The 17,429-nt window shown below is 67.9% G+C and overlaps 2 protein-coding genes across 2 annotated transcripts; both read left to right on the top strand.

The window, feature by feature from the left end:
- Positions 1–548: 548 nt before the first annotated feature.
- On the top strand, positions 549–3,355 carry EMIHUDRAFT_232228 (hypothetical protein; the record flags this gene model as incomplete). Its single annotated transcript, XM_005783637.1, has 6 exons — positions 549–606; positions 693–784; positions 894–960; positions 1,197–1,240; positions 2,768–3,046; positions 3,155–3,355. 6 exons carry the CDS (start codon positions 549–551, stop codon positions 3,353–3,355), a joined length of 741 nt encoding a protein of 246 aa, XP_005783694.1.
- A 9,935-nt stretch (positions 3,356–13,290) lies between these two features.
- EMIHUDRAFT_72439 (hypothetical protein) lies at positions 13,291–14,226 on the top strand (the record flags this gene model as incomplete). Its single annotated transcript, XM_005783636.1, has 1 exon — positions 13,291–14,226. A coding segment is annotated over one exon (936 nt), but the record flags the coding sequence as incomplete, so codon positions are not given.
- Between the last annotated feature and the right edge of the window lie 3,203 nt (positions 14,227–17,429).

Here is a 17,429-nt window from a genome sequence, read left to right as displayed (position 1 = left end):
GGGGGGGAGGGGAGCAAGGGGGTGGGGGGATGGGGGCGGCGGGGGGGAGGGGTCTCGGGTTTCGTGTGGATAATACTTGCCTTTCGGGGAGGGGCCTCGGTTCAAGCGCTCATCACAGGAGTGGGAGCTGCCTGACGTCTCCCCCCCCTCCCTCGAGGCAGCGAGTAGGCAGCGAGTAGTGAGGGTGGGGGGGCCTCGGTTGGAAGGCGCTCATGCAGCCCTACGTCTTCCCCTCCACCCTCGAGAGTACCTATACGCTAGACGAGCGAAGGGCGGTGGCCAGTGCGCGGGCGAGGGGAGGGGGCGGGGGGGCGGCGGGCGGGCGGGCGGGGAGGAGGGGAGGGGAGGGGAGGCTTAGCCATGCAGCTGCTGTCGAGCCGAGGCGGCGGCAGCCGCCGCAGCTGCACCGCCTCCCGAACCTCCCGTCGCGCCGCGGTCGCCGCTCCCTCAGCGCCGTCGCCGCGTCGTGCCCCGCCGCAGCCTCTCAGGAAGGGTCAGTGTGCACGTTTCAGGACTCCAGCCTCCGAGAGTACGGGCCGCGGTGCTACATGGAGGGCATCGCCGAGTGCGCCGGCCAGTGCCTCACCCACGCCTTCACAAGCCCGCGTACTACACCAACGGCCCGCACGCCAAGGGCTTCCCCTGGCGCCGCCGCCGGGCATGTCCGAGACACGCCCGTGCTGTTCTTGTAGGCGTGTGCTACGGCACCATGGCCCAGTGCACCGCCGGGATCGCCGCACAAAGCAATTGGATGTCGGTGACCGGCCACTACCCGCTGCTACAAGTATGACAGCGAGCGCGGCCGGTGCGCCAGCAAAAAGTGCAAGCCGCCGACACGCTTGCCGTTAACGCATTCATGACCCGCGTGTCCTTCCCACAGGTGCGTGCCGAAGGACGCGAAGCCGGCGCGTGGCTACTACAACACGCCGGACGATTGCGAGGCGTTTTGGCACACCCGGGGTCGCACTGCCCTCACCCTTGCCCCCTCCGCCGCCGCCCTCGCCCTCCCCGCCGCCCTCGTACGACCGCCACCACGGTCGGTACGATGGCTACCGTCACGGCCGTTACGACGACCGCCACCGGCACGGTCGGCGCGATCGAGACGACGACGGAGACGACTACGATCGAGACGACGATGACGGCGACGACTACTCGTACTAGTGCGATCGAGATAGAGCGTCCCACTCTTCGGCGAGAGGAGTTTGAGGGCGACTTAGTGCCCATGCCACAGGATCACCAGGTAGGCTCGGCGGTGGTTTTTCTTTTTCGCCGAGGCAGCATGTACATGGTCCGCCGCACGCCGCCTCCGCCGCCTCCCGAGGGCGTCGGCGACGTCCCCGCGAGCATTCGGAAGGCCGCCAAGGATGGCCAAGCGGGAGCGGTGCTGGTGTGGCTCGACGGCGGCGGGCGGATCGACGAGAGGTTCGAGTACACCTTTTCGGACGGCTCTTGCATGAGCGGCATGACGCTGCTGATGGTCGTGATGGCCAATGGCCACGAGGAGCTGGCCGAGGCGCTTCTGCGGCGCGGCGCAGACGTCTCGTTGCAGAAGAGCAACGGTGGCACCGCGCTGATTCTCGCCGCCGGGAATGGCCACGAGAACCTGGTCGAGCTGGCATTGCGGCACGGCGCGGAGGTCAACCAGCAAAGCAAGATTGGCAACACTGCGCTGATGGATGCCGCCTACAAAGGCCACGAGCGGGTGGTCGACACGCTGATCCGGCACGGCGCAGAGATCAACCTGCAGACCAGCAAGGGCGGCACCGCACTGATGCTCGCCGCCGTCAACGGCTGCCCCGCCGTGGTGCTCCGCTTGCTGCGGGCGGGCGCAGACATGACGCTGCGCTCTAGCGGCGGCAAGACGGCGCTGCAGATGGCCAAGGAGGAGGGCCACGCCGAGTGCGTCGAGGCCTTCAGGGCGTATCTCGGGGAGGTGGCGGGCCGGCGCGAGGCGCCGTCGGCCGAGGTGGACGGCGCAGGGGCGGGAGAGGCGCCCGCAGGCGAGGCGGAGGCGGGCGCCAGTGCTGCGGCCTCTGCTTTGAGCGGCGAGGGCGGCGCAGAGACCGCGCCGGGCAGCGAGGCGGTGCCAGAGGAGGTCGTGCTAGCGGCTGAGCGAGGCGAGGAGGCGGCGGTGCTGGCGTGGCTCGACGGCGGCGGGCGGATCGACGCGGCGTTCGAGTTCGTCTTTGATGACGGCCCTGTGAGCGGCGTGACGCTGCTGATGGTCGCAATGGGCTACGGCCACGCGGAGCTGGCCGAGGCGCTTCTGCGGCGCGGTGCAGACATCTCTTTGCAGAACGGCAACGGCGGCACCGCGCTGAGCCTCGCCGCCTCGAACGGCCGCGAGGAGATGGTTGAGCTGGCACTGCGGCACGGCGCGGAGGTCAACCAGCAAAGCAAGATTGGCAACACTGCGCTGATGCTGGCCGCCGATGAAGGCCACGAGCGGGCGGTCGACACGCTGATCCGGCACGGCGCGAAGATCGACATGCAAACCAGCAACGGCGGCACTGCCCTGATTCAGGCCGCCGCCTTCGGCTACCCCACCGTGGTGCGTCAGCTGCTGCGGGCGGGCGCAGACATGACGCTGTGCAATAGCAGCGGCAAGACTGCGCTGCAATGGGCCAAGGAGAAGGGCCAAACCGAGTGCGTGCGCGCCCTCGAGGAGCATGCGGCGGCCGAGAAGGCGGCCGAGAAGGCGGCGAAGGAGGCGGCGTGGGCTGCGGGGGCGGCGCAGAGGGCGGCGCAGAGGGCGGCGGAGGAGAAGGAGGCGGCGCGGCACGCCGACGAGCTGCTGGCGGAGGTCGAGGCGGAGAAGCGCGCCAAGGGCAAGAAGGGCAAGAAGAAGAAGAAGGGCGGAGGGGCGGGCGGGGCTGGGCCGTCGCAGGAGACGGAGGAGGGTGCCGAGGCGCCGTCGGAGGCAGCCACAGCCGAGGCTGCGAAGAAGGCCGAGGAGGAGAGAATGATCAGGCTTCTCGAGAAGTGTCACGAGGAGAGGATCCGGCTCGGCATCACGGCGGAGAGCCAGGCGGCGGCGTCGGCAGAGGTGGCTAAGGCGGCGCGCTTGGACGCTGAGGCGGACGAGGCGGAGGAGGAGGCGGAGGCGGACAAGGAGGAGGAGGAGGCGGCCGTGGCGGCGCTGGCGGCTGCCGAGGTGGCGCGTGCGGAGGCCAGGGCGGCGCGTGCGGAGGCCAGGGCGGCGCTGCGCCGGGCCGATTTGGCGCTCGAGGGGAGCGAGACCGCGCTCGAGGAGGCGGCTGCTGCTGCAGAGGCGAGGGGTGCCGCTGCGGCCGCTTCGATGGCCAGGGCAGTTGCAGCCAGGATGGCGGCGGATGCGGCCCAGGAGCGCCCCTGAGAGGTCACGGTGCGACTCTCGAAATGTCTTGTGTGCATCGATCTTGTGCGCGAGCGCGGCCTCAGCGCGGGCGCGGGTGGGGGGTCCCGGTCTTTTTTAGAGGTGGAAGTCTCCCTGGCCCACTGTGGAGTTTGTGTTTGAGGGCGACTTAGTGCCCATGCCACGGGCTCCCCCTCTTGAGAGGGGAGACTAGTTCCCTCAAGCCGCTCGCCTGCGTTTCGGAAAGCCGCTCGCTCGTGTACTGTACCGTGCGTATGCTTGGGTAGCGCAAGACGAAGAGAGAGCAGAGGTGAGAGAGCGTGTTCTCCGGGGCACTTGGAGCACTTTATGATGTAACTTATTCGGCCCCCCCCCTTCGCGGTTCTCGTTTTTCGTGCCAAACCAGCCGTTCTCGGGTCCGTTGGCCTCTTTCGTAGGGAAGAATTTTGATACCCGTCAAGAGACGCCTGCTGGGGGCAGCTTCGCGATGAAGCCGTTTGTTCCCCCAGCAAGGCACACACAAGACAGATAGGAGGCGAAAGGGGATGGTGGTGGGTTCGACGAGGAGAGAGGGAGCGCGCACAGACTGACGTCAGCTCTGCTCCTGAAGTACACCTCTGAAGGACACCTCCAGAGGTGTAGTGCACCTCTGAGGCACCTCAGAGGAAACGCTGCACTTCTTTTATCGATCTCGTCGCCAGACTCCGATTTCTCTCTGTGACGGGCCATGTGCCGGAAAGGCGCAGAGGGCGACTTTGAGTGCGCTTCAACTCTTCCTCCTCGTTCCCAAGTTCGACGAGGAGAGAGGGAGCGCGCACAGACTGACGTCAGCTCTGCTCCTGAAGTACACCTCTGAAGGACACCTCCAGAGGTGTAGTGCACCTCTGAGGCACCTCAGAGGAAACGCTGCACTTCTTTTATCGATCTCGTCGCCAGACTCCGATTTCTCTCTGTCGGGCCATGTGCCGCTCGCTCGTCCGCCCAAGTGACTTGGACGCGCGGTCGAGGGCACCCCACCGTTCCTGGGGCGCGCTGGCGCTCGCCAGCAATCGTCCCCCACCCATCCACCCTTTTGTCTTTGAGGCTGTCGCTCCGAGAAAACTTGTCTCGCAGCTGCGAGAAATTACCATCTTGGCCCGTCGTTCTCCGCTCGCGCCGGCCGCCCATGCGCTCGCGGGGCTGGCCGACGGCGCGGGCCTCTTGCCGATGGACCCAGCCGAGGTGCCCGACCAGTCGGAGTGGCGCTGACGCGCCGCGCGCGACCACCAGCCAGCTTTCCGGCCGGGCCGAGAACGGTGCCTCGAGAATGTAGACACTCTCCGGTCCTTCCGGAATTTTGTCGTTCTAGTTAGCACTGCTGCTGCAGACAGGGCCCGCGCGACCCCTTGCCCTTCCCGGATCCAGCTCGCTGAGGCTTGGCGCCACCCCGATGACCAGGGCCGAGGCCCGAATCTCAAAAACCGGGCATTCTGATATTTATCCTTATAGCTTATTTATTTATTTTATTTATTTATAATACAAGCCCCTCTCACAACAGACTGGCACGGACGAGGAATGTTGACATCCCCAGCTACTGTTAATTAATTAATAGCTAGCTAGTAGACTACACGTAGTAGTAGCAGGTAGGGGCAGTTTTCGAGGCAGTTAGTTTGGTGTTTGGGGAGAGCGAGAGTCCTCAGTTTGGTGCTTTTTGGTCACAGACAGGGCGCACCGGTCGCGTTGGAGCGGCTCCGCGCGGGGAGGTGGGTGGGTGTATGTAGGGTGGGCCGCTGGCACCATCCATGCCATCCCAGGGCCGGGTGCTTTTTGTGAGCCGAGTCGAGCCGAGTCGAGCCGAGTCGAACGGAGTGAGCCGATGGAGCTGCACGGAGCTGCCACCGCACCATCTAGCGGCTAAGACACAGAGTGTTGCTACCAGGGTAGAGTGTTGCAAGCGATCTATGAATTGAGGCGGCTGCGTGGGGCGCTCTCGTAAGAGCGCCCGCCCGCGCTGCCATAGGTTGCCCGCTGCGCTGCCAATCGTTTCGGGGTGCTGTCTCCAGGCCCGGCGAATCTTCACAGCGCGGCTGTGCTCCTTCGTCCACAGCCTCACGCTGACTCACCATGGCCGATCGCACGCAGCCATTGGTGCTGCACCACAAGAACCCGGTGCCGTCCTACGTGCCCAACACGTGGCGGTGCTCGATGCTGCACAATGCGTGCCTCACGCTGTCCACGCCGCAGCCGACGTGCTCCGCTCGATGCCGCAAGCGACCGTGGCGGCTGGACGTGTACGGGCCGAACGCGTCATCGCAGGTGCGCCAAGTCCTCGCCGAGCGCCGCTTCATGCGTGATCCCATCGAAAGCTTTAAGTTGCGCCCCCTCCAGCGCGACGTCCACAACATGAGCGCCGGAGCGGTGCCGCCGTCACCCATACTGCGTGGCGAGGCCGGAGGCCTCACGATGATCTGGCCCGTTTTTGAGCCTTCGTACGGCGACTTTTGGCGCGACACGATGCTGCCGCTCGGGCACCTGCTCTCGTTGGGACGGCTGCCGCACCGACTCGGCTTTTCGGGGCTGCCGACCGGCTCGGGCGCGCTGGCGAGGACTAATGCGGTGGAGGGGCTCGAGCGGATACGCAGCGTGTGCACCTTTGAGCGGACGTCGCCTCGCACATTGCGGTGCGAGGACGCGTGCTACGAGAGCGTGCGGCTGTGCGAGATCCTCCCGCACAGCTCGTTGCGCGGAAGTGCCGCGTGGCTCGCCATGGCGTCTCTCGACGCCGCGCTCGGCTTCAAGGTGCCGCAGCTCAAAACGAGCGCCGTCTCGGCCGAGCCGGGCGTGCTGCGTGTGCTGCTCGCGGCACGGTTCCCCTAGATGCTGAATGCAGATCCCTGCACTCAAAACTGGCACTCTGCATACGCTGCACGATACAGTGGCAGATCCCTGCACTCAAACTGGCACTCTGCATACGCTGCACGATACAGTGGCAGATCCCTGCACTCAAACTGGCACTCTGCATACGCTGCACGATACACCGGCCCACGGCACGGGCAGGAGCATCTCGTACGGCGGCCACGTCGCAGTGGGTGTGTGCGACGCCGCCGACGGCAGTCGACAGCGGAAGAGAGAAAGCTGACAGCGAGATGCGAGAGAGTGACCACATGTCAATCAGTGCCAACGGAGTACGGCTTTGTTGCATTCCAACTTGCTATATCGTATGTCTACATTATAGTACTATGCTTGGCCTTCGACACCGCTTGAGCACCCCCTGAGCCCCTGTCACCTGGTCGCCTGGTTGCTGGCCCCGCCTGCTGGTCGCCTCGTCGCCCCTCGTTGCGCCTGGTCGCTCCTGCCACGTGCCAGACGCGGGTTGCCACGAGAGTGTCACATCGGCGAGCGTCCTTTGGGCGAGAGTCCTTTATGTGGCGAGCGTCCTTGGTGGCCAGCTTCCTTTGGGCAAAGGACGAAGTCAGTCCGGTTAGGCGCCAAAGATGAACGAAGCCAGCCACCTTTTCTTCTTTTTTTGAGCTAGCGAGCAACGAACATCTCGGTCGATCTCCTCACATCGTCACTCTGTCGGCACCCACCTCCACTGCACTCGCGGCGCGCGCGAGGGAGGTCTCCCCCTAGGTTCGCCACATACGTCCTCTACGGCTGCACCACAGGGTACCGAGGCTCCACCCCCCCATTTGCCGCCTTTGATTTCCCTCCCAAACCAGCGCGATCTCGGCCCGCCGTTCTCCGCTCGCGCCGGCCGCCCATGCGCTCGCCGGGGGGCTGCCCGACGGGGCGGGCCTCGTGCTGATGGACCCAGCCGAGGTGCCCGACCAGTCGGAGCCGCGCCGACGCGCCGCGCGCGACCACCAGCCAGCTTTCCGGCCGGGACGAGAACGGTGCGTCGAGAAAGCTGACACTCAAAACAGCTGCCGAGTTTTTTGCCTCTTTTTGAGCGCTGCTGCTGCACACCCAGCCCACCAGTGATACTAGAAGCACCAGGGCAAACAACGCGAGGAAGAAGCCTCTGAACCATCTGAGCAGGCGAGCAGCCACCGGCCGCAGGTCCGGCCAGCGGTACAGTGCGCCAAGTGCGGACAGGGCGAGCACGACGACTGTGGCGTCTGCCATGCGGGTGCGAGGGCCAGCAGGGAAAGAAGAATTTTACAACGAACTCGCACAACACTGGGCACACGGGACTGGCGCGCACTGGCACTAACACAGGAAAGAAGAATTTTACAACAAAAGGCTGGACGACTTTGGCGCGCGCGGCTTGCGCTGGCCGACCACGTCGTGGCGCTTGCGCTCGACGGGAGCGGCCTCGAACTTTGAGGCGGCGCCACGCGAGGCCTTGGCAGCCGCCTTTAGCGAGCGTGCTCCGCGGCGCGCGGGCGGCGCGGGGCGCCATGCGACGCACGTAGCCAACCAACAAGCCGTCAGGAAAAAAAATATGAACCGATACGGCGAGCCGTCCTCCCATCCCTCCCTGGGGTTGTCTGATAAGACGTGGTCAATCCGGTATCAAAGCAGACCAATCTAGGCATGCATGCAAGCTACACAATCAGCTCTCCCACGGCTACACATCATCGATGGCATCGTCGAGTGGTGCGGCCAAGCGACTCCTTTCTCATCGACTTATTCATCCGCACCAGCCTTCAGCAGCAGTGCCTTTACCTCTGTGTGGCCTTCCTTGGCGGCAGCAAGCAGCGGCGTTTCCGAGAAGAGCATACCAAGGCCGCCCGTGTTGGGAGTGTTCGGGTTGGCGCCCGCCTTCAGCAGCTCCGCCACCACCTCTGCGTGGCCTTCAGCGGCGGCAGCACGCAGCGGCGTGAACGAGGCGCGCATGCCGAGGCCAAGCGTGGAGGGAGTGCTTGGGTTGACACCCGCCTTCAGCAGTGCCGCCACCACCTCTGTGTGGCCTTTCGCGGCAGCAGCATGCAGCGGCGTAGCCGAGGCGAGCATGCCGAGGCCAAACGTGAGGGGAGTGCTCGGGTTGGCGCCCGCCTTCAGAAGCGCCGCCACCACCTCTGTGTGGCCATTCTCGGCGGCAGCATGCAGCGGCGTGACCGACCAGAGCATACCAAGGCCACTCCGCCAGCCCACGTCGATGTCGCTGCGCATATGCTGGTACTGGAGAAGCTCGACGACTCGAGGGTGGTTACCGGCTTCGGCAGCGATGTAGAGAGGGCTTGTTTTTTGCAATGCTTCGACGTCCGCACGGCAGAGAATCGTCAGGGCAAACAACACGAGGAAGAAGCCTCCGAACCATCTGAGCAGGCGAGCAGCCACCGGCCTCAGGTCCGGCCAGCGGTACAGAACGCCAAGGGTGGCCAGGGCGAGCACGACGACTGTGGCGTCTGCCATGCGGGTGCGAGGGACGAGAGATAGCCGAGACGAGAGCAAATGCGGGAGCAGAAAATGGGTTCTGCTCGGGAAAGAATTTCCTGGGGATTTCAAACAGAAGCTCCAAGGTGGATATCCTTTGGCCGCGTTGGGTAGCGAGGATTGGTGTGACGCGTTTTACAACGAAACTCCGTCGCACAACACTGGGCACGGGACTGGCGCAACAAAAGAACTCTCTCGGGAAAGAATTTTACAACAAAGCTGCCTCGCACGACACCGGGTACGGGAAAGAATTTTATAACAAAACGCTGTGGCACGACACCGGGTACGGGACTCTGGCACTACAAAGGACACAGCAGACGGCCCCCTCAGAGGCCGTCGTCATCGAACAAGTCGATCTCTGCACGATTTAGCCCTCCCGAGCCGTAATCCTCCCCAAAGGGAGCCAGCTCCGCGCGCTCCTCGCGCTCCTCCTTGGCGCGCCCCTTCGCCGCCCGCCGGCGGCGGTTGTTCGCGTTCGCCTCTCCCAGGGAAAGAAGAATTACTCGGCGGCCCTGGGTGTGAGAGAAGCCGTCGGGGCCCGGGGTTGTGCGTTTATGTGCAGAGATGCCGCGAGAGCAACAGCGATCGCCGCCACGATCCCCTCACCGATTCGAGGCGGCTTTCTGGCTCTGTGCTGGCGATGCACAGGTTGCTCCTCTACGCTCTCTGCCATGAACGGCGGTCCCTTCTCGTCCGACCCAGTGGTGCAAGAGGACTACATTTCACCTCTTCCCGGTGCTCTGCGTCGCAGCCTCATGGCCGTCCACGCATCCGGCCGATCGAAGCACAGCGCCGTCCCGTGGCGTCCGGAGATGGATGCCTTCGTGCTGCTGCGCCACGTTCGAGACGGCATCTCGTTGCCAACGGTGGCAGAGCAGTGGCCGTTTGAATCCGCCACCAAACGAAGCAAAGATGCAATCAAGTGGCGATGGAAAAAGGTTCTCAAAAGACTCGACGCTCTCGACGACCTCCGACTGATCTGTCTGGGACGTGCGCACATGGCATGGACATGGCGCTACGAGTAGCACCACAAAAGGCGGGAAAGTGTGATAACCGCCTAGGGGGGCATGGTGAGAGCAGATTCCCCGAGGCGCTTCGACGAGGCCGTTCTGGCGGCGGAGCGAGGCGAGGAGGAGGCACTTTTGGAGTGGCTCGAGGGCGGCGGGCGAGCCGACGCGACGTACGAGAGAGCCGGCGTGAGCGGCACCACGCTGCTGATGGGCGCCGCCCACTACGGCCACGAGCGGGTGGTCGAGTTGCTGCTCCGGCACGGGGCGAAGGTCAACCAACAGAGCAGCAGGGGCGGCACCGCGCTGACGTTCGCCGCCAGCCAAGGCCACGAGCGGGTGGTTGATCTGCTGCTGCGGCGCGGCGCTGAGGCCAACCTGCAGAACAGCGACGGCGATACCGCGCTGATGTACGCCGCCTTCTTCAACCACCCCGCCGTCGTGCGGCGCTTGCTGCGGGCGGGCGCAAATACTGCGGCGCGCGCCACGAGCGGCGAGACGGCGCTGCAGCTGGCCAAGGAGCATGGCAACACCGAGTGCGTCAAGGTCTTGGCTGAGGCGGCGGAGGCGGTGGCCGAGGGCCGAGCAGGGGCGGGCGGCGCTTCCTCGGGCGCGGCAGCGGCAGCTGAAGACGCGCCGCTGCTCGGCCAGTGCGTCGTGCTCGGTGGGCTTTCTGCCCGCCCCGAGCTAAACGGGCAGCGGGGCGTGGCGCAGAGCTTCGAGGGCGGGCGGTACGCTGTGGCGCTCGAGGGCGGCGGCGAGAGCGTGCGGGTGCGGCCGGGTAATCTGTCGCCGGCGGTGGCGGACCCGGTGTCAGGCGGTGTCGTGGAAGTCTCCGATGAGGTCGTGACAGCTGCTCAGCGAGGCGAGGAGGCGGCGGTGCTGGCGTGGCTCGATAGTGGCGGGCGGGCCGACGCGACGTACGAGAGAGGCGGCGTGAGCGGCCTCACGCTGCTGACGGGCGCCGCCGTGTACGGCCACGAGCGGGTGGTCGAGTTGCTGTTGCAGCGCGGGGCGGAGATTGACTTGCAGGACAGCGACGGAGACACCGCGCTGGTGGCTGCCGCCCAGTGGGGCCACGAGCGGGTGGTCGAGCTGCTGCTGCGGCACGGCGCGGAGATCAACCTGCAGAGCAGCAACGGCGACACCGCGCAGGGTGCTGGCGGCACCGCGCTGATGGCCGCCGCCCAGGAAGGCAATGAACGGGTGGTCGAGACGCTGATTCGGCACGGCGCTGATGTCAACCTGCAGAATAGTTCTGGCGGCACCGCGCTGGTGCTCGCCGCCTATGGTGGTCACCCCACCGTCGTGCGGCGCTTGCTGCAGGCGGGCGCAGACGCAGCGGCGCGCACCACGCAGGGCATGACGGCGCTACAGGTTGCCAAGAGGAAGGGCCACGCCGAGTGCGTCAAGGTCTTGGCTGAGGCGGCGGTGGCTGCAGACGGCCGGGCAGGGGCGGGCGGCGCTTCCTCGGGCGCCGCAGCGGCAGCTGTGGACGGGCCGCTGCTCGGCCAGCGCGTCGAGCTCGGCGGGCTCTCTTCCCGCCCCGAGCTAAACGGGCAGCGGGGCGTGGCGCAGAGCTTTGAGGGCGGGCGGTACGCGGTGGCGCTCGAGGGCAGCAGCGAGAGCGTGCGGGTGCGGCCGGGTAATCTGTCGCCGGCAGCGGCGGAGCCGGTGTCAGGCGGTGGCGTGGCAGTCCCCAAAGCGGTTGTGGCAGCGGCTCGTCGAGGCGAGGAGGAGGCGGTGCTGGCGTGGCTCGAGGGCGGTGGGCGGGTCAATGCGACGTACAAGAAAGGCGAGGTGAGCGGTGTGACGCTGTTGCTGCTCGCCGCCGTCCAAGGCCACGTGCGGCTAGTTGACTTGCTGCTGCGGCGTGGCGCGGAGATCAACCTGCAGGACAGCGACGGCGGCACCGCGCTGATGGCCGCCGCCGGCAAAGGCCAGGAGCGGGTGGTCGACTTGCTGATACGGCGCGGCGCTGATGTCAACCTGCAGAACAGCAACGGCTTCACCGCGCTGATGGCCGCCGCCTACCTCAACCACCCCGCTCTCGTGCGACGCTTGCTGCGGGCGGGCGCAGACACGGCGGCGCGCACCACGGACGGCAAGACAGCGCTGCAGTGGGCCAAGGAGAAGGGCCACGCCGAGTGCGTCGAGGCCTTCAAGAAGCACGTGCAGGAGGTGGTGGCGGGACGGCCCACGGCGACGGCAACCGGCGGCGAAGGCGCAGGCGGCGCTTCCTCCGGCGGCGCTTCCTCGGCTGGATCGAGAGTCGCGAATCCGCTCTCTCCAGCGGTGGCGGCGGGGCGGGCGTCGAGCGGTGTCGTGGCAGCCCCCGATGCGGTCGTGGCAGCGGCTGAGCATGGCGAGGAGGAGGCGGTGCTGGCGTGGCTTGACAGTGGCGGGCGGGCCGACGCGATGTACGAGAGAGCCGGCGTGAGCGGCCTCACGCTGCTGATGAGCGCCGCCCACTTCGGCCACGAGCGGGTGGTCGAGTTGCTGAGGCAGCGCGGGGCGAAGGTCAACCTGCAGAGGAGCGACGGTCTCACCGCGCTGATGCACGCCGCCCGCAACGGCCACGAGCGGGTGGTCGAGCTGCTGCTGCGGCACGGCGCGGAGATCAACCTGCAGAGCAGCAACGGCGACACCGCCCTGATGCACGCCGCCCGCAACGGCCACGAGCGGGTGGTCGAGCTGCTGCTGCGGCGCGGCGCTGAGGTCAACCTGCAGAACAGCAGAGGCATCACCGCGCTGATGCACGCCGCCGGCCAAGGCCACGAGCGGGTGGTCGACTTGCTGACGCAGCGCGGCGCTGAGGTCAACTTGCAGGACAGCGAGGGCCTCACCGCGCTGATGTACGCCGCCTTCTTCAACCACCCCGCCGTCGTACGGCGCTTGCTGCGGGCGGGCGCAGATGCGGCGCGCACTGTTGACGGAAAGTCGGCGCTGCGGCTGGCCAAGGAGAAGGGCCACGCCGAGTGCGTGCGCGCCCTCGAGGAGCACTCGTCGACCGCAGCAGCGGCGGAGGGGGTGACGGCGGTCGCAGAAACAGCCGAACAGGCCGCGGCGGCCGCACGCGAGGTGGCAGCGGCTGCGGAGGCGGCGGAGGCGCGCGATGCTGCCGAGGCGGCGCTGCGCGAGGCGGTTGAGGCGCGCGATGCTGCAGAGGCGGCGCTGCGCGAGGCGGTTGAGGCGTGCGAGCGAGGCGACGCCGGTCTCGAGGCTCTCAGGGCGGCGATCAACGCGAACGTCGACGCCGCTAACGATTCGGAGGCGCTGCGGGCGGCGCGGCGGTTGCGCGACGAGCTGGCGGAGCGGAAGACCCGCGAGGCCAGGGCGCTGAAGCGGCAGCGGCAGAAGGAGGAGAAGGCGGCGGCGGCGGCAGCGCGGGCGGCGGAGCGGGCGGCGGAGCAGGCGGAGGAGGCGCGGGCCGCAGAGGAGGCGCGAGTCGCGGAGGAAGCGGATCGGGTGGTAGCAGAGGCTGCGGCGGCGCGGGCGGCGGAGGAGGCGGAGGTGGCGACGCGGGCAAGTGAGGAGGCAGAGGCACGGGCAAGGGAGGAGGCGGCAAGGGAGAGGGAGGAGGCGAGGATGCGGGCGGCAGCGGAGGCAGCGGCGGCGGCGGAGGCGACGGCAGAGGCGGCGGCGGAGGCGGCGGCTGTAGAGGCGGCAGTGGCGGCCGTGGCGGCGGCGGAGGCGGCGGCAGCGGAGGCGGCGGCAGCGGAGGCGGCGGCAGCGGAGGCGGCAGTGGAGGCGGCGTCGAGTGTCGCCGCACTCGCCGCCGCCGCACTACCGCCCACCGCCGTCCTTCTCGACGAGCTCATCGCGGCGACCGACGGCTTTGCCGAGGCGCGCAAGGTGGGTGAGGGAGGCTTCGGGCGCGTCTACCGCTGCGACGCGTTGCCGTCTCTCCCGCGCGTCGGTTGCGGGTTCGCCGTCAAGACGGCGCTGGTCGGTGTCGGCGCCCAAGGCCTCGCCGAGCTGCAGAGCGAGGTGCGCACGCTCAGCGCGGCGTGCCACCCGTCCCTGCTTCCTCTGCTCGGCGCCTGCTTGGCGCCGGTGAGAGCGTGCCTCGTCTACCCCCTCTGCCGCGGTGGCAGCCTCGAGGACCGCCTCTACCGAGCTCCAGCCCCACTGCAGCGGCTCCGCATGCTCGGCTTCGAGACGCCGCCTCCGCCGCTCTCCTCCGCCGCACGGCTCCGCGTGCTGCGCGACGCCGCGGGCGCGCTGCAGTACCTGCACACGCTCTCTCCGATGATTCTGCACCGCGACGTCTCGGCGGGCAACATCCTGCTCGACGAGCGCGGCAACGGCTACCTCGCCGACGTGGGCCTCGCGCGCGCGGCAGAGGCGACGGCCGGCGGCAATGGACAGGTCTCGCACCTATCGACGCAGCGTATCTTTGGCAAGCCTGGCTACATGGACTCGATCATCTCGCTGGACAACCAGGCTTCGCAGCTCACTGATGGCTTTGCGCTCGGCATCACGCTTCTCGTCGCCCTGACCGGCCGCGGCGCCGTCGGCTTGCTCAACGCGTGCGACGATGCATTGGAGGAGCCCGACACCGCGGAGGCCATCGCGGCGGCTGACGCTGGCTGGTCGGCGGCGCAGGCCGAGGAGCTGGCGCGGCTGGTGGTCGGGCTGGCATACGAGCGGAAGAAGAGGCGGATGCCGCTCGCGGAGGTGCTGCCGCGGCTGGAGGCGCTAGTCGAAGCAGCGGGGGAGGTGGAGGAGACGGCTGGGGCCGAGGAGCGCCTGTGTGACCTGTGCTGGAACGCGCCGCGCTCGGTCCGCTTCGCGTGTGGCCACGCGCTGTACTGCGAGACATGTGCGCCGCGCGTGCTGGAGCGCGACGCCAACTGCCCGGCCTGCCGCCAGCCGGCGCTTCCCATCGCCGCAACTGGGCGGCTGGTGGCGGCGCAGACGACGTTTGTCCACCAGCCGCCCTCGCGCACCGTGCCCCAGGCTCAGCCCGTGGGCGCCACGGCGGCGGTCGGTGGGCGAGGGGGGCGCGGCGGGCGCGGCGGGCGCGGCGGGCGCGGTGGGCGCGGTGGGCGCGGTGGGCGGGGTGGGCGGGGTGGGCGTGGGAGGCCACGGGACGAGGCGCGTGGCGCTGGTGGCTCGTAGCTGGTTTCAGTACGGTGTGCCCTCACAGCTCACTGGACCTGTGGACCTGCTGCGTGCTGGGGCTTGCACCGCTGAGATATGTGCTTGGATGTTGTCGCTCGCTTGACCCCCTTGAGTGCTTCAGGGGGCTATAGGCGGGGGGGGGGGGTCGGCATGCATCTTTTTTCTTTCGCACACTTGCGCTTTTTGTCACATTGGGCTTTTGGCACTGAAGAGCGACCACGAGAAATACCGGCGTTTTCGCAAGAGACTCGACCGAGCAAAAAGTCGCCGCACCTGCTCGGCCTCGAGTCGCAGCTTGCCGCCGCCGTGGCGGGCAGGATGCCGGCCGGCCGCTCCCGCTGTCGGGCGCATCCGGCGAGACTCGCCTCACCCCCGCCGCGCCGGCGAGCTGCGAGGGCACCATCCCAACGGCTGCCGTCCCCCGGCTGGCGGCGTGAGAGGCCTCGGGAGGGCTCACCGAGGGCCGGCGCACGCGATGCAGGCACTACCAAGGTCCTGGCGACCGCTCCGCGACCATCTCATCACATGAGACGACTGCTGTAGGACGCTCGCGGGCCAGAACTCGACGAGACCGCCACACCAAGACTAACTGCGCTTCGGCGCCCGATCTGGATTTTGGCCTCCCGACGCGATTTCCGACCCCCGACGCGAAGATATCGTCCCGAGTCTCACTACTCGCCCCTCCATCCTGTAGGTCCGGACCTTGCCTGCTCAGTAGCCGCGATGAATCGTCGCCCTCATCGTCCGCGGTCACCCTTTCAGCCTCGGGCTGGCTTTTTGAGACCCTCGCGTTTGCCCATCTCGGCCGTTTACGACGCGTCACGCCTTCCCTCGTGCCGCAAGTAGGCGTGTGCGTCATGACTCCGGTGCCAGCTACACGGCCACACCGCGGGACAACGTGCCGGGACGGATCCATCCGACCCACGGGTGCCCAAGCCGCCTCGCGCGCCTCAGCCCGCCGGGCCCCTCGGCGGCCAGTGTGGGGTGGATACGGCGGTGATAAACCCCTCTGACAGCAGCGCCTCACGGCGTGGGCTGCGAGGTCACTCGGGGTGACCCAGGGGGCGGCGGGGGAGCAATCTCCCGCCGGAGCAGCGGGTGATATTCCCGCTACTCGCTCGAGTTTGAGGCGCCTCGCCTGTGTTGCCTTCCCGGCCGCCCCAGCCGCCCTCACCGTTCCTCATCCCCTCCCCCACCCCCTCCCCCTCAGGCTAGGCCCTCGCCGCCGCCGCCGCCGCCGTCTCCGCCACAGCCGCCGCCGTTTCCTCCCCCCCCCACCCCCTCCGACGCCGTCGCCTCCGCTGCTCCCGCCACCACCGCCGGCCGCCTCAGCTCTCCCTCGCCCACCTCCCACACACCCCCACCGCCCTCCGCGCGTCCCCGCACGCCGCCTCCGCGCCCCCACGCCCCCACGAGGACCTCCCGCCCCGCCCTCCCCGCGTCTCAGACCCTTGGCCGTGCTCCGCTCGGGGAAACTCGGCGCCGCCGTCGCGAGCACTGCTGCCAGCGCAGCCGCCGGGCGACGCGACAGCGGCTAGCGGCCGTGAGAGCCTCTCCAGTGCGGGCTGGGGGCGGCGGCGGCGCACGGCGGGTGGCGGGCGAGCAGCCGGCCGGCCGGCGGCGCGTCTCGACTCGATTTATGGGCCGCCTCTCGGGCGTGCGGCCACGGCCCGTGCGGCGCGAGGAGAGGGCGGCGCGCTCGGCGCGCTGGCGGCGGTGAAGCCTCCCAGAGTGGGCGCTGGCTGGCCGAGGGCGTCGGGCGGGTGCGGGGCGGCACTCAGGCCGCCGGAACGGGCCGTGGTGGCCCGTGTGGCGTTCGTGAGGGACCGTTTGTGCGCCCCGGTAGCCACCCGGCCGGCGGCCACCGGGGCCGGAATTGGCAGCGGCTTGGGCTGTGTGTGGGCTGGTCGCGGTGGGGGATATGGTGCTTGTTTATGGTCCTCATTTCCCCCACTCACCACTCCCAGCCGGCAGGGCCTCACGGGGCAATTTTGAAGGCCTCTGCCATCGCTCAGGTCCCAAACCATGTGCTCGTCCGCGCAGGGAGGGCTCGGTCGCGCCCCCCAGAGTGAGGTGTTCGGACTGAGCGACGGCAGGACCCTTTGAAATCATAAACTGCGACGTCCGTGAGGCCCCTACGGCCGGTGGCAGTGAGTGGGTGATTGGAGGGCCATAAACTACCATCACGCCGCCCATCGGACCCCTCCTCCACCCCAAACACAGTCCAAACCGGGGCCCCGGCGGCGGCCGGCGCGGCGGCGGCGACGCACGCCGGCGAAGCACCATCAAGCTGCTGTACGGCCCCGGCATCGCCTCCCCTGGCTTAGCTCTCAGTCAAGATATTGTGAACATGGTCAGTCTCTACAATATACTCACTGACACTGAACCTCCCAGAGCTCGTCCCGGTCCATTACGGCCATCCTCGTCCTCAGGCGCCGGGCTCCGCCGGCCAGTCGCCTGCCAGATCCGGCTTCGTCGGGAGGGCGTCGTCGCGGAGCACCATCGCCGCTGTCGGCGCTCCTGCGGCGGTCCGGGGGCACGTCTGGGTGGCCAGGGGCGGGGGTCGAGCCGTGAGTGCTCCGCCGGGGCGAGCTTCTGGG

This window comes from Emiliania huxleyi (assembly GCF_000372725.1).
Source record: "Emiliania huxleyi CCMP1516 chromosome Unknown EMIHUscaffold_179, whole genome shotgun sequence".
Lineage (NCBI taxonomy): Eukaryota > Haptophyta > Isochrysidales > Noelaerhabdaceae > Emiliania > Emiliania huxleyi.
This window is presented reverse-complemented; position numbering and strand designations above follow the sequence as displayed.